Here is a 26,050-nt window from a genome sequence, read left to right on the forward strand (position 1 = left end):
GACGGGTTAGACCTGATTAGCAGGGTTCAGCTCTAGCCCTGGTCGATGAGAGGGAGAGAGACACAGAGCCCTTGAAAGGAAGCGGTGCTAGAGTATTGGGATGCATCCAAAACCAACACTACACTACTTTGAGGGGTGTCTAGACAGGCTAAAATAGGGAGTGAGGGAGACAAGCAACACAAGGAAGTGGGTGGGTGAGTGAGTGAGAGAAGGTGGAGGGGGACTGGAATCCAGGTGATCACGGCCTTGGTAACATTAGGTCTCCAGCTTCATGACAGTAGGACCCTGCCAGAGAGGTTTCCAAACCAGGAGACTCAACAAGGTAGCTAATGCCACCATGACACTGCTGAATAGGCTGATTAGATATATTTTTTATCTTACCCAATTTCATGATATCCAATTGCAATCCAGTCTTATCGCTGCAACAGTCATGCATCCTCCAAAACAACACGCGCCCGCCCGCTTAAACTGGAAGCCAGCCACACTAATATGTCGGAGGAAACACCGTTCAACTGACAAATGATGTCAGCCTGCAGGAACCCGGCACGCCACAAGGAGTTGCTAGAGCGTATGAGCCAAGTAAAGCTCCCCCGGCCAAACCCTCCCCTAACCCGGACGACGCTGGGCCAATTGTGCGCCGCACTATGAGACTACCGGTCATGGCCGGGTGTGTCACAGCCTGGGATCGAACCCGAGTCTGTAGTGACGCCTTAGACCGCTGTGCCACTCGAGAGGCCTGATCAGATATTTCTATTGGAGGAGCAGTTTATCAGCATTTTCCTAAATCTATGCTCTCTGGCCCTGCAGCACAATGTAATGTTCAGCAAACTGTATTACTGTTAACTCTGTAATTGACTCTTTTTACAGTCTATTATGTTTGTTGTAGGCTATTTAATATGATTTTGCGGTGTTGGACTAGAGTAAATGGCAAGTTTATTAGTGCGGTTTCATGGTGTTACAAAATGCTAAATGCTCATTCTGTTAAATTAGTTTTGCATCACGTGCCATCCAAACAGTCAAAAAATGCAATTCCTATCATATCTAAAGCACTCCTTTAAAACAAGTGCTTTTCGAGATTGGAAATCAGGAAGTCTCCTTAAAATAAACAGTGTGGGACAGTGCAGGAACTGACCAATGGCAGGCATCAATGGAACGACCAATGGAACGTTCCTGATATCAATGGACTGACCAATGGCAGGCACCAGCGGGCATTTCCTGATATCAAGGAACACCCTTATCAAGAAACGCCACGGATTGCGGTCTGCAATTGAACCATATTGGTTAATTTTGTTCCTTGATTTGCATAATGCTACTACTGCTTTTTGAGCTCAAAACAATGTTTTTCCTTCACCTAAGTTACAAAATAATACAAAAATAAACTATAAATAGTGGAGCGAGCGCGTCAATCTGGTCCAAGTTGATTTTTTACAGAGGCCCCACCCCATTCCTGATTTTTTTGAAGGCCATCTAATAAAAATGTAAAAAATGTATTGGAAGGCACATTTCACAATCTGATATAATGGTAGCCTAATCTTGACGGCAAATTGCTTAGCGTTAAACCACATCTTCACCCCAAGTTGTCATATCTGTTATAGGTGCTTGATGTGTGGGGTGTGCCTAGAAATATGGAAAGAGTCAAAGGTCCTTCCACTACCTATGGAAAAAAAATATGCCTTCACTGGTCCTAATAGTTTACAATAAAAGTAAATTATTGGAAAAAAGTGCATCTGTGCAAATCCAGGATTATTTCTCATGTAATGGTCTGATAAGAAGTTTCCAGCATGCATACAGAGAATGATATTCTACCAGTATGGCCTTAGTGCAAATGGCAGATAATTGGCGTGTATGGATGACAGGAAGTTGGTGGGTGTAGTGTTGTTAGACTTTAGTGCTGCTTTTGATGTAATTGATCATGAACTGTTGCCAAGTAAACTAAAATGTTATGATTTTATGTCTGTTGCTCTATCCTGCATTGAAAGCTACTGCATCTATATAGGAAAAGGTGCTAAAAAGATTTAAAGGTACCTTTTCAGACAGTAAAGGTTTACATTGTGACGTCCCTCAAGGCAGCTTCCAAGGCCGACTCCTCTACTCCATCTTTACTAATGATTTACTATCAGTAATGAATAAAGCAAGAGTGGTTATGTCTGCTGATGACTCAACAATGTATAGCACTGCATCAGTATATAATGACTTAACAGATGTACTGAGGAAATAACTAAGAACAGTGTCTGAGTGGGTTAACATGAACAAATTGATGGTGAATATTTATAAAACAAAATGTATTTTATTTGGTCCAAGATATATGCTTGCTGGTGATCCTCAAATAAACTTGTCGATGATGTCATGTTAGACACACCTCTATCCTGGTTTTAACATAATATATTGTATTTGTAAACTATTCAGAACCTTTCCCTTTTTCCACATTTTGTTGCGTTACAGCCTTATTCTAAAATGGTTTAAATCAATAAAAATCCTCATCAATCTACACAATATACCCCATTATGCCAAACGCGAAAACAGGGTTTTGGAAATGCTTGTACTCAGACCCCTTGCTATGAGACTAGAAATTAAGCTCAGGTGTATACTGTTTTGAATGATCATCCTTGAGAATCTTGAGGAAACCTGGCAAGCATCCCTACAGTGAAGCACGGTGGTGGCAGCATTTATTTATCCTTTATTTAAACTAGGCAAGTCAGTTAAGAACAAATTCTTATTTACAATGATGGCCTAGGAACAGTGGGTTAACTGCCTTGTTCAGGGGCAGAACGACAGATTTTTACTAGCTCGGGTATTCAATCTAGCAACGTTTTGTTTACTGGCCCAACGCTCTAACCACTAGGCTACCTGCCACATCATGCTATGGGGATGTTTTTCAGCGGCAGGGACTGGGAGACTAGTCAAGATCGAGGGAAAGATGAACAGAGCAAAGTACAGAGATTCTTGATGAAAACCTGCTAAGGACCTCAGACTGGGGTGAAGGTTCACCTTCCAACAGGACAATGATCCTAAGCACACAGCCAAGGCAATGCGGGACTGGCTTCAGGACAAGTCTCAATGTCCTTGAGTGAAAAGAGCTGTGCAGCAACACTTCCCATCCAACCTGACAGAGCTTGAGAGGATCCGCAGAGAAGAATGGAAGAAACTCCTCAAATACAGGTGTGCCAAGCTTGTAGCGTCATACCCCAGAAGACTTGAGGCTGTAATCGCTGCCAAAGGTGCATCAACAAAAGTACTGAAGGGTCTGAATACTTATGTAAATGTGATATTTCTGTTTATTTTTGATACAAACATTTCTAATAACCTGTTTTTGCTTTTTCATTATGGGGTATTGTGTGTAGATTAATGAGCGGATAAAAACTATTGAATCCATTTTAGAATAAGGCTGTAACAACAAAATGTGGAAAAAGTCAAGGGGTCTGAATACTTTCTGAATGCACTGTAGATAACATTGTAATTAAAATGGGTAAGGGCATTGCCATTCTGGAGGCGGAAGAAACACACACCTGTTTAGGCGAGGTATTGGCTAGAGGACTTGAAACTGATAAGTAGAGCTCAGATGCAATAATTGAATAAGCTGTCTGAAACCCTGATGAAGACAGCTTGGCTGTCGTAACATTGGTTATTAAATTATTCCATCTGAGCTCCTAGAGTGTGCAGCTTTCCTTTAATTTTTTTTACGGGCATTGCCATGACAAGAAAAACAATTCTGAGTATGTGACATCCACCACTCTGAATCGGGTGATTCAAGCTTTGGCTCTATCACACCTAAAGTACTGTCCAGTCATATGGAGCAAAATATCTGCGGCAATAAAATACATTAAATAAAAAGCTCCAACTCGCTCATAACAGGGCTGCCAGATTAGATCTTCATTGCTCTATCCATATAAATGTCAACTGAATGTATCTTAATCTCTCTTGGCTTCCAGTTAAATGCAAATTAGGATCCAGTCCTTTGGGTGGAATGTAGTAGGGCTGATCCTAATTAGTTGACTGGTCAATTGTTTGGTCATTAGGCTGTTGTGCTGCATCACTACCCAATTGAGATGGTTTGGGATGAGTTAGACTGCAGAGTGAAGAAAAAGCAGCCAACAAGTGCACAGCATATGTGGGAACTCCTTCAAGACTGTAGGAAAAGCATTCCAGGTGAAGCTGGTTGAGAGAATGCCAAGATTGCGCAAAGCTGTCATCAAGGCAAAGGGTGGCTACTTTGGTCGTTGTCATGTTAACTCTTATGGCAACTCCTATGTCATTGTTATGCCAACTCTTATAGCAACTCAGGGTCATGATTCCATCTCCATCCAATAGGACTAGACCTTCCACTGACACTTGTAGCATAATATTCAAACAGTGAGTGTTTATAAAGCAAGCTGTGATGTTTGTTCCAAAGTCCCCCAAAAAAACAACAGCACACATTCGGTCTCTTTTAGGATCAGACATGAAGCTCTCTTAGACCACAAGTGAGGATGATATGGCTACGGTGTCACTGAAGAGAGACACTGAAGAGGTGACCTTAAAGTCTTGTCTGTATCACCAACTCAGTCAGTAAGCCTACTATCTCTCAGCCAATCTAGCCATGAGCAAATGTGGGATTTGTCTGGTAGGACATTCTGCTCTAAGTTATTTGCTATGATATGTAATATACTTTGGAAATCTTACTCACTCTGTGGTCTCAGGAGCGCGGACTACTGCTTTTATTGTAGCTTACATTATGCCAGCTGTCTACTACTAGGCCTTTAGCTGTCTACTACTAGGCCTTTAGCTGTCTACTACTAGGCCTTTCGCTGTCTACTACTAGGCCTTTAGCTGTCTACTATTAGGCGGCATGTGATCTCAGTATCGCACACTTTAGCTTTTATTGTGTATCGGTCTTTTTAGATAATGTTAGTAACACCGTCTACAAGTTTGTGTGTTCTATAGTAGCCTAGGCTGTACTGCCTGTGGACCCAGTAGCGCCGACTACTGCTTTTGTTGTATGCAGCTAGCTTTCATTGTGTGTAGCTTAGCTGTTTACTAGCCTATACTGTGGTCTCCGTAGAGTCGACTGCTTTTAATGGTGCATTTGACAATGGGTTAATTACTTTAACCATCAATAAATAAAAACATTTACACATTGATAAACAGTTATTGTTCAAATTGTATAATAGTCATTTGTGCTTGTCAAACTCTAGGCCTATTAAGCTTGGTTGAATAATGGTTTATAAATGCACTTAAAAAGGTCATAAGACAAACTCTTGTTCCATCATGTAACCTTGCAAGGCTTTCACTGTTGAGGAATATTCTCACTTTTGGATGGGATGCATTGGTGCTATTATTTATTTATACCAGGAATTAAGGCATCATGTCGAGATCTGTCCATCACACTAGAAATAACAACGACCTCGAGCGCCGTTGAAAGGAGGGATACCTGGTGTGGCGTTAAGTGTTGAGGAAGATCAACTGACGCTGAACATTCACGGTGTCTGTGACTCCCACAATTTGGTGCGTCCCAGACCGTGGTGAAACAGAGAAGACCCGGTCTGTACTACTGAATTTTGATGCAGAGTCCTTACCAGATAAAGTCATGTTAGGCTGTGTCAGTTATCCCATGAGAGCTTTTGTCCCAAATCCATTACAGTGTTTTAGGTGTCAAACTTATGGTCATGTGTCAGCAGTGTGTTGGGGGGAGATTCCTAGATGTGAGAAGTGTGCAGGAGGACATGAGACAAAGGAATGTGTAGTATCAGTGGGAAGAGTTGTGTGTGTAAACTGTAAGTGCTGATGATTAGAGGTGTCCGGTGAGAGACAGGCAGGTTGAGGTTGCCAGGATCAGAGTAGTGCAGAAGGTGTCGTGTGCTGAGGCAGTGAAGAAAGTAGTAGAGGAAGATGGGTCCAGGGTGAGGGATCCTAAGAGGATCTATGTGAGTAGGCCAAGGCCAATAGAGGGGGATTAAAAATAACATGTGCTTCAAAGTTGTTGTTTTTGGTGGGGGGCGGGGGGGGGCCTTCATAGCCATGGTGTCAATTGTACTGCAGGAATGGAACGTAAATCATAGATGATAGATGTTGTGGTGGTAGCTGCAGAGAAGTACTTGGGTGTATGAGATTTTACTGCAGAATAGTTGCAAGATGTTTCGAAAGATAGTGTCCCCTCCTCCCAGGCTGCTGGCCTGGAGTAGGATCAGACAGGGCCAAAGTAGTGGAATAGTGGTGCGGTTAGTTGGTAAGGCAATGTTTCACAAAGTGTAATGAATTCATACTACAGAATAGTAGGCTGACACACAGCCAATACAATATTTGTTTGCGGACCGCCATACCAAACAAGAAGATATCATGTAACAGTGCGCAGATCGGTGTCGAGAAGGCGGCCAATGTGCAAAATTCAGACATGAAAATAGCAGTGAAAGAAACAACGTGTAGTAGGTCAAAAACGTCAACAAGGGAGAAAGTATGTTTGTCATGCAATTTGTTTAGCTTTTTTGGATACATGAATTCTGCTGGATGATTACACACAGGTAGTTAGCTAATCTTTGCTAACTAGGAAGGAGAAGCAACTTGGAGCCTTTTTTTTCACTGTGTTGATGTGTAGTGAGCTATTTGTGCCCTTAAGGCTCAGAGGTGAGAGTACTTAGCACCTCTGAAAAGAGTGCTGGCTGTAATTTGCAAAGGAAGCGCAAACCAATTCTACAGCAAAAGTGTCAGCAATCAGACATCCACCAGTGGGTGATCCCTAAACCACACAGCACTGAACAAATGGCAAATGAAGGGAGATCCACATTCAGTGTGTGGTCCCTTAGAGCCTAACCCACTCCTTGCCCCCCTCAAACGTTTCACGTTTGAGTTAACGCTAAACTGGCACACCTGATTAATTAGTAAATTAGTCAAAGACTTGATGATTAGTTGACAAATTGAATCAGGTGTGCCAGTTTAGGGTTAAAACTCAAAATGTGAAATGTCTGGGGGGGCCCAGAGTTGAGGGTTGGAAAACCCTGCCTTAGAGGTTGCATTGGCTTCACTCAGGTCACACAGGGGGGAACGAGCAGCAACTTGGAGACTTCTTTCACTGTGTTGATGTATAGTGAGCTACTTGTGCCTTTAGCGCTTGCATTGGCTTCACTAAGTTCACACAGGGAGGAAGGAGCAGAAAACTGGAGCCTTCCATCCTTGTGTTAATGTGTAGTGAGCTACTTATGCCCTTAGCGCAGGGGTATCAAACGCATTCCATGGAGGGTCTAGTCAGCAGGCCTGGGCAACTCTAGTTCTCGCGGCCTGATTGCTGTCACACTTTTACCCTAGCTAACACACCTGACTCCAATAATCAACTAATCATGATCTTCATTATAGAATGCAATTAGTCTAAATCAGCTGTGTTTGCTAGGGATGGGGGAAAAGTGTAACACCAATCAGGCCCACGAGGACTGAAATTGCCTAGGCCTTCTGTCTGCAGATTTTTGGTTTATCCTTTCAATTAAGCCGTAGACAACAAGGTGTGGGGAGTTCCTTACTAATTAGTGACCTTAATTTATCAATCAAGGGCAGAGCAAAAACCCGCAGACACTCAGCCTTCAGTGGAATGAGTTTTACACCTGTGCCTTAGCACATTGGCTTCACTCAGGTCACAGAGGGAGGAAGGAGAACGCCCTTGCGTACGTGTGCAGGGAGTGCATGTTTCTGTGTGCTGCTTCATCCCCACTGCATGAAGGGTCCTGAGCCCCTCTATTTATTATCCAGCTGTCTTAAGTCAACCTCTACTTGCCTGGTTTGGTGTCCTCTTCCCCCAGTCCTGCTTCTGGACTTTCTGGCCCTGGTCCTTTTCTTCCCTGATCCTACCTGCTTTTGCTCCAGTCTTCAAGATCAAGGTGACATTTACCTATTTTTAAGAACATTTAAAAGGTAAATCACTGGTGATAATTATTTCTTGTGCCATTCCAATCATTTTATGAAAGTTTACCATTGTTTTGAGGCCTTTGTTCTCTGCCTCTTTCCTGATTGAATAAAATGGATTGAGCATTGCTGGGCCTACCCCAAGAGACAGCGTGGAGGTGGATCATCATGTGACTATTGCCATAAAGAGCTCACTATGATAGATGATAGAGGACTCTAGTGCCCAAAAGCCTGTTTTAGCATGGGCACTGCCATTGAGGACTTTCACCATTTTTTAAGTATTCAACTGGGTGGGACTTTCCATGGGTTAAAGAAGGATTACATAATTCCATTCAGCTCATCAGGAGGGATCAGCTGGCAGTAAATCTCAAACCTTGGCTTTATACCTGTTCAAATGCTCCATATGGCAGTATATACCTTTTCAGCTTGTTTACCAACTCAGCGAAGGAAAAATAAATTGACTACTTCAAAATGGAGAAGGCCTCAATAGCACTGCTCATGTGCAGACGCTATAATCAGGGGGGGATACGAGTTCTCTACCTTTCTCTGAGTAAACCAGACCTAGATACTGAATCACCTGGAACATCAGACTGATGAACACTGTCTACAAAGATTGTCTCACCCTGCTATGATTTGACTGAAGTCAGCTATTTATGACTTATTTTAATAGGTGTAGTTTCCACATTCATTAAGTGGTTAAAATGTAACCAATATCTTGTAGTAATATGTGCAAGTGTTTTTGATGCAAAGGTCAGGCTCCACTCAATGTCCATAGGAACAATTTTAGTTATACCTTTTCATAAGTGTAAAGACACATTCTCTCATCTTGTATCATAAGTCATTACTGTTCAAACCATTTGAATTAGTAATTATGTTGCCTGTGTCCACTCCTCTCTGACAAGACATTTTGGTTCAAACAACTTCATTCAGTTTTTTAATTATTTTAAATTTAATTTCCCCCCCTTTTCCCCCCCAATTTTGTGGTATCCAATTGTTAGTAGTTACTATCTTGTCTCATCGCTACAACTCCCGTACGTGCTCGGGAGAGACGAAGGTCGAAAGCCATGCGTCCTCCGAAACACAACCCAACCAAGCCGCACTGCTTCTTTAAACACAGCGCGCATCCAACCCGGAAGCCAGCCGCACCAATGTGTCGGAAGAAACACTGTGCACCTGGCGACCTTGGATAGCGTGCACTGCGCCCGGCCCGCCACAGGAGTCGCTGGTGCGCGATGGGAAAAGGATGTCCCTACCGGCCAAACCCTCCCTAACCCGGACGTCGCTAGGCCAATTGTGCGTCGCCCCACGGACCTCCCGGTCGCAGCCGGCTGCGACAGAGCCTGGGCGCGAACCCAGAGTCTCTGGTGGCACAGCTAGTGCTGCAGTGCCCTCGACCACTGCGCCACCCGGGAGGCCTTCATTCACAGTTTAATCAAAACAGGTACTGAACATAGGGTATTTTGATCTAAAAATACCGTAGAACATTAACAATTACTGGAAATATCACTGACTTTGCTGCCCGCATTCATTACATTCAGTTGCTCTTAAAACCAAAGCCTTTCAAGTTTAACAGAGCATAAAATAAATGGATGTGTTCGATTGTAGCAGTGGAATATGGGTACAGGTTTTACGACATGATTGAGGAAACATTATGCAGAGGGAATATGGTTATTGATAGACGTGAGTCTCATGAAAGTGATATGTTGTATTGCTCTTTGGCAGTGCCATCTCAATTTCACATCCACAGAAGGTCGTGTGCAGTAGATAAGATTATTTTTTGCAGTAGATTCAACATAACATATTACAAGGTTCCACTACTAATGCTGCATGTTTCAAAACAGTGCTATGAAAGTTCAGTTCTCACAGTAACGTCACTGTCGAACATAAAAGCCACGCCTAGGAGGAAGCAGTCACAAATGGAAATCAGCTGGATAGACTCAATCGGATTGGCTCTCGTTGTACCACCCTTTACCTAGTGTGGCAGCGTGAGATTGGACCTACACGTTGATGTAATTAGCCCCTCCCCTTTCATTAGTGAATTAGCGGTGAACTGTGGACTTAATCATCTCCACTGACATTTGCTGGGATCTTCAATAAGAGAAAATGTGCTTGTCAGGGTTAGCACTCCATGGTCTCTCTTGACCATAAACCTCCAAGACCAGTCCAATAGGTCTTGGGACGGTTTCTATCAGAGTTCAGCATCCAAGCAGAGGCTGGTTTGGAGTCGAGGATGTTGTTCGAAAGGCCTTGCGGTTCAGAGGAAGGTCCTTCCATCAATTGACCAGGCATAGTGTCAGTTCTTAAGTCAGGGACCATGATGGAGGATAAAGATCACAGTAAAAGGGAGACTAGATACCATGGGCATTTCAAAAATGTTCTTCACGGTATGGTTTTGATCCAGCTGATGTGAAACATGCACTTGTCGGGGATATCCTTCCTCTAAATGCGCAAATGCCTTTCTGGGTCAGGCTCTACAAAACATTGAGAAAGAGGGGGGAAAAAACTGATGAAAAGAAAACAAACGGGGAGGATGTATAGGCCTAAATATTTGGCCTGCATGGGCTCGTCTTCCATCGGGAGAGCGTTAGACACAGAGAGCTTTGGGGAACCTGCAGGCAAGGAGAGAACAAGGTAGTGTCAATCATGTCTATCTAGACAAAACAAACATGCAACCCCATGCACTGATAAAAGTATATATGTAAGACTGAGGCCCATTTGTGCACTAGAGTATAAGCCGGTAGTAACATTATTATGGTAACACGATCCCACCTGTCCTCAGTGAATCCCTCTATCTCCTCATCATCATCCAGCTCCATGTCCAACTCATTGTCAAGACAACCGCGGCCGTACCCACTCAGGACACTTTGGAAATAAAGCAGAAATATCATGACTCCTTATTCAAACATACCGGTACATCGGTTTTCTCTGGTTGACAGATTGCTTTTGGAGTTGATCTGTTCGGTCCCCTTCCCTAGCCTTTCGTCCTCCTGGTAATGGATTACACTCCCATACCACATGAGACCAGACAGGCTTTGGGTTGTGTACAAGCTGCCTCGGCACATCAAGCCCAATCAACTCCTGCTGCTGTATAGTGAAAGCCACCCCCCAAAACCAGTAGAATATGCTGGTTTGGTGTGAGCAATTCATACCAGCAACGCAAGACAGATTTTCTGATTTTATAACATACATGGACCATAGAAATTCATCCACAGGCCACCAACTATTTCATACTGGCTGTAGAACTAACAAACCCATATGTTTTGTCAAAGATTGCATGGAGACAGAGTGAGGTCTGCTGTGGCTGCTCACCTGACGGAACGACAGGTGAAGAACACAATCCTCTTCAGCCTCTTGTTGTAGAAGAAGTAGTTGAAGGACCAGAGGCTGCCTTCCTCCCCAAAGGGGTCGGAGTCCAGGTCAGGGTTGTAGCTGAGGACAAAGAGGGACATATAAATATACTTCATATACTGGCAGCAAACAAGAATCAGAAAACATACTGTACATGTACCTTCACACACACACCTGTATATGTCACATTCCTGCAGGCTAATTTCCTGGTCGATGAAGTTCCACAGCTCAGGCCCCAGGGAGTTGAACTCCACTCCAACTGATGAGTACAGGCTGCCGTTTACTGCATTCGCCACCTGGCGGAGGCACGGCACACAATCATTACAACGTCTCATTCTCCTTACAGATGAATAGACCTCTTAAGGCCTTTGCTGTACGTCGGATTCAGACTTCTACGATTATCACGTCACTGTGCGACGTCACCAAATTAAAATCTTGATTATCAACCTGGCCAGATCGTACGACTTTCTTCAGGTCTGCAATTGGCTTGCGAGGCTACGTCAGCAGACATAGGCTGTCAACTGCAGCGGTGTATTTGCCCTGTGCATGTGCCGACACCAGCAGCGAAAGCCTCACTCTATGCTTATGCGCGAGTGAAGTGAGTTTGGAAAAACAAAGAATACATCTTACAAAAAGCTCATACAAACTTTATTTGTCCGAACTCAGAAATAGGCTTCCCCAAAGTAACATGGTCGCTGTGGTAGAACGTTTTATTTTGACTGGCGATTTTGTGCATTCCTCAAAATCCCATTGGGTAGCCTAAACATGATGATTATTAGGGAAATCATTATTCTTGCACAGCATGTAAAAGTTTCAAACTATTATACAAATTTGACTATTCACAATAATCGTATTATTGTGTGCATACTCTGTCTTCCTATTGGTCAGTCACCGGGATCGGCTCGTAACACGAGCCACACAAAGGCAAAACAAAATCTGACACACAACTTTGCCAGAGCCTACGGCTAAAATCGTACAAGTCTGCAAAGGCCTTCACAGCAGCGGTGTCAAACTCAATTCCTGAAGGTCCTCCGTTGTACTTGATTGATCAACTAAGATTATTTATTAGTTAGGTTATAATTAAAAGGTTATTGATAAGTCACTTGGTTGTCGAGGTCTTAATTAGACAAACTGAAAGGTGATAAAAAGGAACCAGCAGACACACGGCCCTCCAGGAATTGAGCTTGACACCTCTATCTTACAGCCTGTGATATTCCATAAGTCCCTTGTAGAAAATTCACCATCTCCCCCTTATGCGTAAGGCTTAGTAACAATGTGCTTCCGGGACTTGCATGGAATGATTCAGAGCGTCTGTATATGAGTATGTGAGCAATTCTGAAATTAGGCTTGAACGGCCGTTTTAATTGGGCTGGTTTAAAGTCATCCCAACGTGGTCTAATCATGAGAGGAACAGAGGTAGTGCTACTGACCCAGTTGAGGCTGGGCTCCCGGCTGAACTCGTGGCCCCGAGCTGCACTGAAGTCGTAGTCGGGCCTGAATGACTCGTTGAGCGTGGTGATGAGGTAGAACAATGTCTTCCTGCAACACTTGTCAGTCAGAGGGTTCTCACCATCCTCACTGCTCTTCCCCAGTCTGTGCAAAACAATGGCGATAAGTAGAGAGCGCAAGGGAGAGAGTGGAGTTATTTGGTTGGGAAGTAAAAAATATTATTCTCCATTCATGTGCCACATAAGACTGATATTGTGATACTGGTGTTGTATCTACAGAGTAGTATTCATTAGTGCACACTGTAGGAAAATGTTTCACAATGGAAAACAAAAACAGGTAGTCCCTCCCCATTGGTATCCGTTTCGTTCCTAGTGATCAGACCTGTGTTATGCAAACATTGTGTGGCTGTGGTACTTACTGGGGTGGGCTGGTGGCGCTGGACTGGGGGGGCGAGAGGGCCTCTAGGACATGTGGTTCCCCTTCCTGGCAGAACTGCTTAAACATGTGCTTGTCATCACCAGCCATCTTGCAGGAGTAGCTCTCGATCCTAAAGCGAGACAAAACCCTGAGTTAAACTGTTGGCATTGTATTAAAAGTGGAATTCCTTTAATCTAATGACTGCGGAGGACATGGGTATTGTCTCGAACTAATCATGTCCCTAATTCAATAATACAAACCGTACAGTATCTCATCTACTGACCCTCCCACGTTGTATGTTTCTTTGTGTTTATTGCTTTGAACAAGTCTCGGTTGTCTGTTTCATTGAGTTCTATTTGAGGGATGTGGATGGACTGGCACTAGGTTGAGGGAGTCGTGCAGGGTCTGGTCATGTTTATTTCCCCCCCAACCTTAGTTATGCAAGAGAAGAGGTTGTGCAACTCAAACTCTGGCTCAGAGACACACTGTGGCCCAGTCTAATTATAGGAAGGAGCAAAGGTCAGGTGGGTGGGTGTCACATGACTGGCCTAGTTTCCATTAACAGACAAATGGGACTCACCATCTGAATTGAGTAGGTCTTATGTAGCAAAATGTGAAATGGTATTTTTTAAATATATATATATTTTTTTTATACATAGGATCAAAGTAGAGAATGAGCTACAAAATGGTATGTCATATACTACATTTGAGGAACAATGGGAAAGTAATTCTGCCTTGAAAGTTGATCAACTTGTAAACTCACTTTTGAGAAAATGGCCTTTGAATGTTTTGGTATCTAGTGAAGAGCTCTTTGTCTACACCCATTCCGCATCGATCACACCCTCTAAAGCATTAGCTCCACCCATCTCGTTTCGCTCTCGGAGCGCACACAAGGCCGATTTGTTCATAACATAAAACAGTCTAACCAGCTCTACTGGCAACAATTTCATTACACTTTTTTGCAGACATTTACTGACACCGGCCATATTCAATGGTTGTTGTACACACACGTCAGTCAGCCAGCTAACGTTAGCTAGTTAAACAAATGCCTAACATTAGGCTCTAACTAGAAAAGCAAACAGCTCTGGGAAAAGAATAATAACCTCCGCTAAGGAGCCAGCCAGCTAACGTTAGCTAGCAGTACACTTTAGCGTAACCGTTGTTGTCTTAAGGGTAAAAAATGACCCGCCACTATGTTTAACAGCAAAGAAAATCCCATAAATTAATTTGACTTTTCCTAGCGTGACCCCAACATTAGAAAAAGTGAAACATCACCTTTGTTCATATTTCCATGAAAGCTGTACACCACTGGGGTACAAAGATTGTCTTAGGGTAATTTTGACCCGCCAGTTATAAAATAATTTACACACCACATAAACACACAGAAATTGAGTGTGTGCTACTGATTGAACTCAGACAAAACAAACACTTTATTGTGCATGTGCAGCATCTCCCCTCCACGGGAAAAAAACACGACTCAAGTTCAGACAAAATAAACATTTATTGAAAACATTGTTTACTAATGGGAATGCAGTCAGAGGCTATAAAAGGTTATCTTTGCTGAAGTCATAAGTGCACGTTTCAGTGCCCAACAGGTCGTAGATCAGATTTTTTTCAGATACCCAGGAGGAACAATAGAACAATGATTTAGAAGAGGAGGAGGTATCTGAAGAAGACAGGGAAGAATACAACCCAGAGCACAATGCATCATCTTCAGATGAGGAAGAAATCCCCCAAACTAAAAGACATTTTTGCTGTTCTTTGACAAAAGGACCATGTTATATTTCATCACCATGACAACTAGGGTAGGATGGCAGCACAAAATGTCATAAGGATGACCCCAGGGCCCACAAGACATGCAGTTGCCCATGCCCAGGACATCGGCTCAACATTCTAAAAGTTCATCACACCAGCCATCGAAAAAAATCTTCCTGGAGATTACAAATTTGAAGGGTTTCCGTAAATATGGAGACAACTGGAAAAGGATGGATGAGGTTGACCTGCGTGCCTACATAGGGTTGCTAATCTTAGCGGGTGTGTATAGGTCCCGAGGTGAGGCTACATGTAGACTCTGGGATGCAGATAGTGGAAGGGCGATTTTCCGTGCCAAGATGCCACTGAAAGTCTTTCACACTTTCTCAAGAATGCTACGATTTGATAACCGCGAGTCAAGACCTGCAAAATGTGTGAGAGAAACTGGCAGCCATAAGAGAGGTCTGGGAGAAGTGGGTGGAGTGTCTGCCATACCTCTACAACCCTGGGCCTGAAGTAACAGTGGATGAGCAACTGGTTCCATTCAGAGGTACATTTTTATTTTCATATCTGAAATGTGATTTTCACTGTTCATTTTATGTATTGCTGTAAAATCATTGACTTGTGATTGTTTTCTGTGACATTGATACCAATTACTGATTGTTATCTCTTTTGTCCAAAGGTTGCTGTCCTTTCCAGAAGTATATGCCCAGCAAGCCAGCAAAGTATGGCATCAAGATATGGGTGGGCTGTGATGCACAATCCAGCTACGATTGGAAGATGCAAGTTCACACAGGGAAGCCGACCAGTGGAGGCCCGGAGAAAAACCAGGGGATGCGGGTTGTGCTTAATGTGACAGATGGACTGAAGGGGCACAATGTCACTATTTCTTATGAAGTCAGCCAGCAGCTCCTGAAGAGGAAGATCACCATGGTTGGCACAGTTAGAAAGAACAAGTCTGAGCTCCACCCTGCACTCCTCTCAAGGGGGAGAGAGACCTCAAAGTTTGCCTTCACCCCCACCACCACTCTAGTTTCTTACCTCCCAAAGAGGAAGAAGAATGTGGTCCTCCTGAGCACACTGCACAAAACGGCTGAGATAAGTGATCGTGAGGACAGGAAACCAGCCATCATCCTGGACTACAACCACAACAAAGGAGGCATGGACAACCTGGACAAGGTGATTGGAACTTACAGCTGCAGGAGGATGACTTTCTGCTGGCCCCTGGTCATCTTCCATAACATCATTGTGTCCTCATACAATGCCTTCGTGATATGGAACAAGATCAACCCTACCTGGATGCCTGATAAGTGGAAAAAGAGGGTGTTCCTAGAGAAGCTGGAAAAGGCACTTGTAACCCCACACATTCAAAGACGGGAGCGTCTCCCCCGCACAGCAGCGTCTGCAGCGCTTGTGAAAGCTGCTCAGGGGGCTGAATCTTGTCCTGATCCACCTGAGGCTGCAGTAGGCAAGAGGAGGAGATGCCAATTATGCCCCCCAAAGAAGGACTGTAAAACAAATACTATATGCTGCACATGTGAGAAATACATCTCAAAGTATCAAAGTCCATGCACACACACTTGCATACTGTCCTACATGTGCTAATTACACTCAATTTATTTTCTTCACGTTTTTGTTTTGTATCCATCTTATTTATACACCTTGTGGGTGGGGGCAATGGTTAAAAAAATGGGAGAAGACTAGAATTTTGTAGTTTAATTCCTCATTGTTTAGTATAAGAATATCACTATGTTGCCAAAAAGGTTCAAGACTTATGGTTTCCCTTCAAGAAAATGCATCAAAACTACTTTCTGCACATTTCTGCTACACAAGTGCTATCTCACAAAATATGTTTACACCTATGCAGTACCTTTAACAATAATAATAAACCTCTATTTCAGTAAAGAAAACAATTATGACAGGTGTGTTGTAATAAAAACGAGTGGTGTCCACTGATTAAATGCAGTCTTTCTGCATTGTGAAAGGGGAAAACCCTGATTTTGATTTTAACAAACAATTGGTCCCCCAAAAAATGCAGATTTCAAAATCCCGATGTGGCCCTCGAGCCAAAAAGTCTGCCCACCCCTCCTATATAGGATAGTTGCTTGTGTATGTAGGCCTATTTGTAACAGACTTCCTGGTTAAATATAACATTTTATCCAAAAACAGTAATTCTATGGAAAACTATGATAGAATGTGAACCTCAAACATGTGACTGCATGCTCTGTTTTGTATCATTATGGGTATAGTTGAATATTTCTGAGTAATTGCAGACTTTGGCTTTTTTGGGTGGTGGAAAGAATCAGCCTCAGAGTCAAATTGTGCCAGCTTGGCCTCTGCTGCCATCATGGGCCATACTAATCCAGTAAGCAGCAGGCTAAACACCATCAGTGCCCAGCTGTGAGTGTGTGTATGCTCCATACCACTCTCCATTACAGTATAAAAATAGCCACAAAGGCCTGTTAGAGGACACCCTGTCCTGGGTCAGAACCATGAAAGGGGTCACCACCATCGTTCCCACTGGTTCCACAACCTACAGTCCTTTGTAAAATCACTGCTCCTACTGTTACCTCAATGCCTTCTGCAGTTGAGTAAATCTACCCCCGTTGCGTAACACAACACTCATCCACCATCCTAAGGGATCAATATATTTTGTGAGCGATTACACCTCCTTAGCAAAATCGTCCATATTACCAGTAATCACTACAGGGCTTGATGGGGATTAGGGCTCAATTCCTATGGCAATCCTATTGCATAAAACCCAATATTGCCTCATCTGGTCCTGCTCAGGTACTTTTTAGGTAGCCTACACCACATCTTTAGCACAGAGACACACCTCTGTGGGAGTTCAGTTGACCATATTATTCTGACAGTTTGTTGTTTACCTCTGTTTTTACATATGCAGTGTCCTCAGCTTTGACTTTACCCTTCATAGGCTGTATGGTTTTGTTGATGCTCCCAGAGAGCCTCAAAGTGTTACGCTTGCCTTTTAAAAATAGAGCCTATTAACCCAATAAGAAATACACCCCTGAAGAGAGGCACAGAATGCATGCACCATCCACAGAGGAGGCAGGGTGAGGGGTGTGTTATGGTCCATGAACAGCTGATCCTGTAGTAGTAGCAGCCTACAGTTCCATCTGTCACCATGCACCTGCGGTTCACACACAGGCCTACTAAAGGACAGCACATTTAGTCACGGTTAAAAATTTGAACCTACAGTCCCATTCAAAAGTTTGGGACACCTACTCATTCAAGAGATTTTATTTTTTACATTGTAGAATATTAGTAAAGACAAACTATGAAATAACACATGGAATTATGTAGCAACCAAAAGTGTTAAACAAAATATATATATTTTATATCCGTCAAAGTAGCTACCCTTCGCCTTGATGACAGCTTTGCACACTCTTGGCATTCTCTCAACCAGCTTCAATCAAATGTATTTATAAAGCCCTTTTTACATCAGCCGATGTCAAAGTGCTACACAGAAACAACAGGGTTGCCTAAACCCCAAACAGCAAGCAATGCAGATGTAGAAGCACGGTGGCTAGGAAAAACTCATTAGAAAGGCAGGAACCTAGGAAGAAACCTAGAAAGGGACCAAGGCTCTGAGAGGTGGCCAGTCCTCTTCTGGCTGTGCTGGGGTGGAGATTATAACACTACATGGCCAAGATATTCAAACCTTCATAGATGACCCACAGGGTCAAATGATAATAATCACAGTGGTTGTAGAGGGTGCAACAGGTCAGCACCTCAGGAGTAAGTGTCAGTTGGCTTTCATAGCGTCACCTGGAATGCTTTTCCAACAGTCTTGAAGGAGTTCCCAAATACGTTGACCATTTGTTGGCTGCTTTTCCTTCACTCTGCGGTACAACTCATCCCGAACCATCTCAATTGGGTTGAGGTCAGGTGATTGTGGAGGCCAAGTCATCTGAAGCAGCACTCCATCACTCTCCTTATTGGTCAAATAGCCCTTACACAGCCTGGAGGTGTATTGGGTCATTGTTCTGTTGAAAAACAAATGATAGTGGGACTAAGGGCCAGCATACCACCCTGCATACCACTGCTGGCTTGCTTCTGAAGCTAAGCAGGGTTGGTCCTGGTCAGTCCCTGGATGGGAGACCAGGTGCTGCTGGAAGTGGTGTTGGAGGGCCAGTAGGAGGCACTCTTTCCTCTGGTCTAAACAAAGATCCCAATGCCCCAGGGCAGTGATTGGGGACACTGCTCTGTGTAGGGTGCCGTCTTTCGGATGGGACGTTAAACGGGTGTCCTGACTCTCTGAGGTCATTAAAGATCCCATGGCACTTATCGTAAGAGTAGGGGTGTTAACCCCGGTGTCCTGGCTAAATTCCCAATCTGGCCCTCTACCATCACGGTCACCTAATAATCCCCAGTTTACAATTGGCTCATTCATCCCCCTCCTCTCCCCTGTAACTATTCCCCAGGTCGTTGCTGCAAATGAGAACGTGTTCTCAGTCAACTTACCTGGTAAAATAACGGTAAAAATAAAAAATAAAATAAAAAGGGCAAACCAGATGGTATTGCGTATTGCTGCAGAATGCTGTGGTAGCCATGCTGGTTAAGTGTGCCTTGAATTCTAAATAAATCACAGACTGTGTGATCAGACCAAAGGACAGATTTTCACCGGTCTAATGTCCATTGCTCGTGTTTCTTGGCCCAAGCAAGTCTCTTTTTCTTATTGGTGTCCTTTAGTAGTGGTTTCTTTGCAGCAATTTTACCACGAAGGCCCGATTCACGCAGTTGATGTTGAGATGTGTCTGTTACTTGAACTCTGAAGCATTTATTTGGGCCGCAATTTCTGAGGCTGGTAACTCTAATGAACTTATCCTTTGAAGCAGCGGTGACTCTGGGTCTTCCTTTCCTGTGGCGGTCCTCATGAGAGCCAGTTTCATCATAGCGCTTGATGGTTTTTGTGACTGCACTTGAAGAAACTTTAAAAGTAATTTACATTTTCGGTATTTATTGACCTTCATGTCTTAAAGTAATGATGGACTGTCGTTTCTCTTTGCTTATTTGAGCTGTTCTTGCCATTATATGAACTTGGTCATTTACCAAATAGGGCTATCTTCTGTATACCAACCCCTATCTTGCCACAACTGATTGTCTCAAACGCATTAAGGAAAGAAATTCCACAAATTAACTAAACAAGGCACACCTGTTAATTGAAATGCATTCCAGGTGACTACCTTATGAAGCTGGTTGAGAGAGTGACAAGTGTGCAAAGCTGTCATCAAGGCAAAGGGTGGCTACTTTGAAGAATCTCAAATATAAAATATTTTGATTTGTTTAACACTTTTTTGGTTACTACATGATTCCATGTGTTATTTCATAGTTGATGTCTTCACTATTATTCTACAATGTAGAAAATAGTAAATAATAAAAACTTGAATGAGTAGGTGCGTCCTAACTTTTGAATGGTACTGTATGTGTTAGTCATGCAACAGTAACGCAGGCTTTACAAAACACTTTGTGACAAGTGATTAGATATGAGGTAATGTGATCGACTAATGATGCTGGTCTAGTGCTGTTATGGTAATTACCTTCCAAGGATGCGAGACTCTCCCGTTTCAACACAGAGTTGAGAGCTCAGGGCTTCAAAACTGCTGTTCTCTAACAGTTTCATTCCTGCCTGTGAGAGGAAAGGGAAATGTTAAAATAGACAGTCCATCAGACATTCAAGAATACTTTTTCACGGCTTCCTTAGTGGGAAAAAAGGGCGTATGCAATAAATGTTTTTGTATTATTCTGTATGTAAAGCTGGGATACTCCATTTAGTAAAATATGTTACTTTTCGTAAGGTATGTATTAGTTTGCAGTGGTGTAAAGTACTTAAGTAAAAATACTTTAAAGTACTACTAAAGTATTTTTTTTGGATATCTTTACTATTCATATTTTTGATGAGTTTTACTTTCACTTCACTACATTCCTGAAGAAAATAATGTACTTTTTACTCCATACATTTTCTCTGACACCCAAAAGTACTTATAACATTGTGAATGCTTAGCAGGACAGGGAAATGGTCTAATTCACACACCTATAAAAATCCCTGGTCATCCCTACTGCATCTGATCTGGCACTCATTAAACACAAATGCTTTGTTTGTAAATTAAGTCTGAGTGTGCCCCTGGCAATCCATAAATAAATAAAAAAAATAGTGCCATCTGGTTTGCTTAATATAAGTAATTTGAAATGATTTGTACTTTTACTTTTGATACGCAAGTATATTTAAAACCCAAACTTTAAAAAAACTTTTACTCAAGTAGAATTTTACTGGGTGACCTTCACTTTTACTTGAGTCATTTTCTATTAAGGTGTCTTTACTTTTACTCAAGTATTACAATTGGTTACTTTTCCCACCACTTTCAGTTTGTGGAATCCATCACCCATTTCATATGATATGAATTACAATTCGTATTATGTTATGAATTTGCAAAATGTACAATATGTTACGAATTCTAGCTAGGTGCTTAAATGTTTGCTAAATTTGCTAAGTAGTTATAAAGTAGATAAAAAAGTAGTATGTTTAACAGTTGCTAAAGTTGTCTGTGATGAGATTGGAACTTGCAACCTTGGGGTTGCTAGACCGTCGCATTATGTCAACCCATCCACCCCGACCAACCACTCTACTTAAGTATCCATCTCTCATAAAACTATACCAAACTTAAAATACCATACTAACTTTAGATTTCCCAGATTTCGTTTACTATGTTACGTCTAGTCTATGATACCAGGCTGGTGGACAGTCTCCAAGCTCAATGCTATAGATACAGTAGCTGCACCCCGAGATAAATTAGTTAGTTACATTGCACTGTTTAGTGTTTGATTCCACTGGCCAATTTAATAAGCATAGGATAGGGGGGCAACCAAAGATCCTTAAGTATTCTAATTCCTAATTCCATGGGGGCACCCCGTGGCCGTGGGGAAATGTGGAAAGTAAACAAAACGACCAACCCCTTTCTGTCTAGCTGACCCCTCCCCCACTAAACCCCCGCTTGCTAGGTAGTTGGCTACAGTAGCTAGCTAATCTACACATTTCACATAAAAATTCTTCTTACCAAAGATAACGTCGACGCTCTTTGTGAAACTGAAATGTCTTTACCAATTTCACTGATGATGTTTCTCTTAGCGGGCGAGGACGCGCCACAGATTTGTTGTTGTTATGCAAGTTAGCTAGCAAGCACTGACTGTGTCAAAGCAGTTAGTTCCTAAACTTCAGCAATTTAAAAAGATACTCGTACGAGATTGATTTATCGTTAAAGCTTTTATCGAAAAACTTCTTATGCCGATTAAATGAGACGACATCAAGTCCAAAGAACCCCTGAATCCGTCTGACTTGGATTGCAGCGGCATCCCTTTTGACAGATTTACGTTGACCGAGATAAGCTAACGTTAGCTTTCTAGTTACAGTTTCTGTCAGATCAAGTCTCCTTTTCGAAGCGACTTGATCCCTTGCACTGCTTCTGTCTACTTCGCAAAGTCCCAGTGTAATTTTTGATTAGCAATACTGATAATTTGAAGGCAAACCACACAACAGCGTCGATGAAAACGTAATAAATCCACTGTATTTAACTCCCGCCCACTGTAAACCATGATGTACATTTTCATTGTCAAAGACCACACCTACTTATCTTGAGTGTCGCTTTGTAGTGCTCTGAATGGCTGACTGCCATGTCGTTATAAACCACTGATGGTTATGATTGGTCAAAATGGTGTGTCGTTTAATAATTCTAGATTGACAGGCGACGTACGGCCCTGTTGGAAGTCAAATGCATAAATTCTTCCGACAACAAAAGCAGTGGCAACCCTTAACTGCATGATAACAATGCCTAAAACGAGTTGATTCATAGTCGATTTCTATGCAGTATTTGTATGTTCTAACAAGGCAGGAATGACAACAGGGGAAAAAATATTTTTACAGATGACCTGCAATCATGAAACACCAAGTAAATAAGACTCAAGAACTGTCAGAAAAGCGAAGAAACTGCAAGACCTGAACCCACACAGCTTGCAGTATAGGGACAGCTCCGATCATTTCATCACTGGTAGAGACAGATCGCAATTTATTCGGGGGAGAGGTGGTCCAAAGTAGGGGAGGGTTGTCAAACATGATTTTTTCTTCGGAGGGTTGTGTGTTTTTTTAATTTATTGGGCACAGGGGAGGGAGTGCATTTCCCCTCCCCCACAACAAACGTGATCACAACACACAGGTTAAAATATTTTTTTAAACTCTGACCCAATTACATTAATTTAGGGACAGGTCGAAAAGCATTCAACATTTATGGCAATTTAGCTAGCTGGGTAATTTGTCATATTTAGCTAGCTTGCTGTTTTTAGCTAATTTGTCCTGGGATATAAACATTGAGTTGTTATTTTACCTGAAATGCACAAGGTCCTCTACTCCGACAATTAATCCACACATAAAACTGTCAACCAAATCGTTTCTAGTCATCTCTCCTCCTTCTAAGCTTTTTCTTCTCTTGACTTTATATTGCAATTGGCAACTTTCATAAATTAGGTGCATTACCGCCACTGACCTCGTTCGTCTTTGTCACCCACGTGGGTATAACCAATGAGGAGATGGCACGTGGGTACCCGCTTCTATAAACCAATGAGGAGATGAGAGAGGCAGGACTTGCAGCACGATCTGCGTCACAAATAGAACTGACTTCTAGTTTAGCCATTGGCAACGTAGACGCTCGCGAGCATTGTGGGTGCAATAATTGAATAATATAGATTTCTAAATTTATTTTGCAATGCTGGCGCACGCAACGCGGGAGGTGTAGTCAGCCTGTTAGCCCTTGGCAATGCAGACGCTCGTTGGTGCGCGCGAGCAGTGTGGGTGCAACAATTTAATAATATAGATTTCTAAATTTATTTTGCAATGCTGGCGCACACGACGCGAGCGGTGTAGTCAGGGTATTATCCACTATCCGTTTCTGTGTGCTAACTTTTCATCTATCCAGCATTCATAGTGTTTTATAGATGACTTCAGCACTTCCGGGAGAGATGACTTCAGCACTTCCGGGTTGGAGCGAGTAGTCGCATTCCGCTTCGCTCCACAGGTAGTATTACATTTCATTTCATTTCATTACAGTACAACGGTTTGATTTGTTTGATCTTAGCTAGCTACATAGCCGTCTTTGTATCAAAGATAATTGTGTAGTTTAGAGTAATTATCGAGGTTCGCTAGCCAGCTATTTTCGTCTTTCTAACGTAACGTAACGTAGTCAACACTGCTAGCTAGCCAGCTAGCCACCGAATAGCAGCACTGTAGAAACTATTAGAAACTATTACATTACAACGGAACAACGGAACGACTTGATTAGTGTAGTGTTAGCTAGCTACATAGTTGTCTTTGCTGTCTTTGTATCTAAGATAATTGTGTAGTTTAGAGTAATTATCGGTTAGCTAGCCAGCTATTTTCGTCCGCCGCGCTGCCGTTCTCCTACCTAGTCAACACTGCTAGCTAGCCAACTTCTACCGAATAGTAGAAACTATTACCTTACAACGGAACGACTTGATTAGCGTAGTGTTAGCTAGCTACATAGTTGTCTTTGCTGTCTTTGTATCCAAGATAATTCAGTAGTTTAGAGTAATTATCGAGGTTACCTAGCCAGCTACACTTTCAAACAAAGTCAACAACGCAGCCACTGCTAGCTAGCCTACTTCACCAGCCAGCAGTACTATATCATTTTAGTCAATAGATTTTTTGCAACGTAAGCTCAACTTTCTGAACATTCGAGACGTGTAGTCCACTTGTCATTCCAATCTCCTTTGCATTAGCGTAGCCTCTTCTGTAGCCTGTCAACTATGTGTCTGTCTATCCCTCTTCTCTCCTTTCTGCACAGACCATACAACCGCTTCACACCGCGTGGCCGCCGCCACTCTAACCTGGTGGTCCCAGCGCGCACGACCCACATGGAGTTCCAGGTCTCCGGCAGCCTCTGGAACTGCCGATCTGCGGCCAACAAGGCAGAGTTCATCCCAGCCTATGCTTCCCTCCAGTCCCTCGACTTCTTGGCACTGACGGAAACATGGATTACCACTGATAACACTGCTACTCCTACTGCTCTCTCCTCGTCTGCCCACGTGTTCTCGCACACCCCGAGAGCTTCTGGTCAGCGGGGTGGTGGCACTGGGATCCTCATCTCTCCCAAGTGGACATTCTCTCTTTCTCCCCTGACCCATCTGTCTATCGCCTCCTTTGAATTCCATGCTGTCACAGTTACCAGCCCTTTCAAGCTTAACATCCTTATCATTTATCGCCCTCCAGGTTCCTTTGGAGAGTTCATCAATGAGCTTGACGCCCTGATAAGTTCCTTTCCTGAGGATGGCTCACCTCTCACAGTTCTGGGTGACTTTAACCTCCCCACGTCTACCTTTGACTCATTCCTCTCTGCCTCCTTCTTTCCACTCCTCTCCTCTTTTGACATCACCCTCTCACCTTCCCCCCCTACTCACAAGGCAGGCAATATGCTTGACCTCATCTTTACTAGATGCTGTTCTTCCACTAATCTCATTGCAACTCCCCGACCACTACCTTGTATCCTTTTCCCTCTCGCTCTCATCCAACACTTCCCACACTGCCCCTACTCGGATGGTATCGCGCCGTTCCAACCTTCGCTCTCTCTCCCCCGCTACTCTCTCCTCTTCCATCCTATCATCTCTTCCCTCTGCTCAAACCTTCTCCAACATATCTCCTGATTCTGCCTCCTCAACCCTCCTCTCCTCCCTTTCTGCATCCTTTGACTCTCTATGTCCCCTATCCTCCAGGCCGGCTCGGTCCTCCCCTCCTGCTCCGTGGCTCGACGACTCATTGCGAGCTCACAGAACAGGGCTCCGGGCAGCCGAGCGGAAATGGAGGAAAACTCGCCTCCCTGCGGACCTGGCATCCTTTCACTCCCTCCTCTCTACATTCTCCTCTTCTGTCTCTGCTGCTAAAGCCACTTTCTACCACTCTAAATTCCAAGCATCTGCCTCTAACCCTAGGAAGCTCTTTGCCACCTTCTCCTCCCTCCTGAATCCTCCTCCCCCTCCTCCCCCCTCCTCCCTCTCTGCGGATGACTTCGTCAACCATTTTGTAAAGAAGGTCGACGACATCCGATCCTCGTTTGCTAAGTCAAACGACACCGCTGGTTCTGCTCACACTGCCCTACCCTGTGCTTTGACCTCTTTCTCCCCTCTCTCTCCAGATGAAATC

The 26,050-nt window shown here is 43.3% G+C and overlaps 1 protein-coding gene across 1 annotated transcript; it reads right to left on the bottom strand.

Moving 5' to 3' along the window:
* Positions 1-9,553: 9,553 nt before the first annotated feature.
* On the bottom strand, positions 9,554-22,428 carry maf1b (MAF1 homolog, negative regulator of RNA polymerase III b). Its single transcript, XM_071329124.1, has 8 exons — positions 21,906-22,428; positions 20,391-20,479; positions 13,079-13,207; positions 12,642-12,804; positions 11,386-11,507; positions 11,173-11,292; positions 10,633-10,725; positions 9,554-10,472 (listed from the first exon to the last, which is right to left on the bottom strand). The coding sequence occupies exons 2-8, from the start codon at positions 20,471-20,473 to the stop codon at positions 10,448-10,450; spliced, it is 735 nt and encodes a 244-aa protein (XP_071185225.1). The 5' UTR covers positions 20,474-20,479; positions 21,906-22,428; the 3' UTR covers positions 9,554-10,447.
* Positions 22,429-26,050: the final 3,622 nt, after the last annotated feature.

This window comes from Salvelinus alpinus, chromosome 10, assembly GCF_045679555.1.
Source record: "Salvelinus alpinus chromosome 10, SLU_Salpinus.1, whole genome shotgun sequence".
Classification (NCBI taxonomy): Eukaryota; Metazoa; Chordata; class Actinopteri; order Salmoniformes; family Salmonidae; genus Salvelinus; species Salvelinus alpinus.

Excerpts from the sequence above, each read along its gene's own strand:
- maf1b (XM_071329124.1), bottom strand. The coding sequence starts at position 20,473 with ATGAAACTGTTAGAGAACAGCAGTTTTGAAGCCCTGAGCTCTCAACTC. Across the intron at positions 13,208-20,390 it reads GAGTCTCGCATCCTTGGAAG|GATCGAGAGCTACTCCTGCA; the intron begins GTAATTACCATA and ends GTCTCGCTTTAG. Across the intron at positions 10,726-11,172 it reads TTCACCTGTCGTTCCGTCAG|TGTCCTGAGTGGGTACGGCC; the intron begins GTGAGCAGCCAC and ends TTATTTCCAAAG.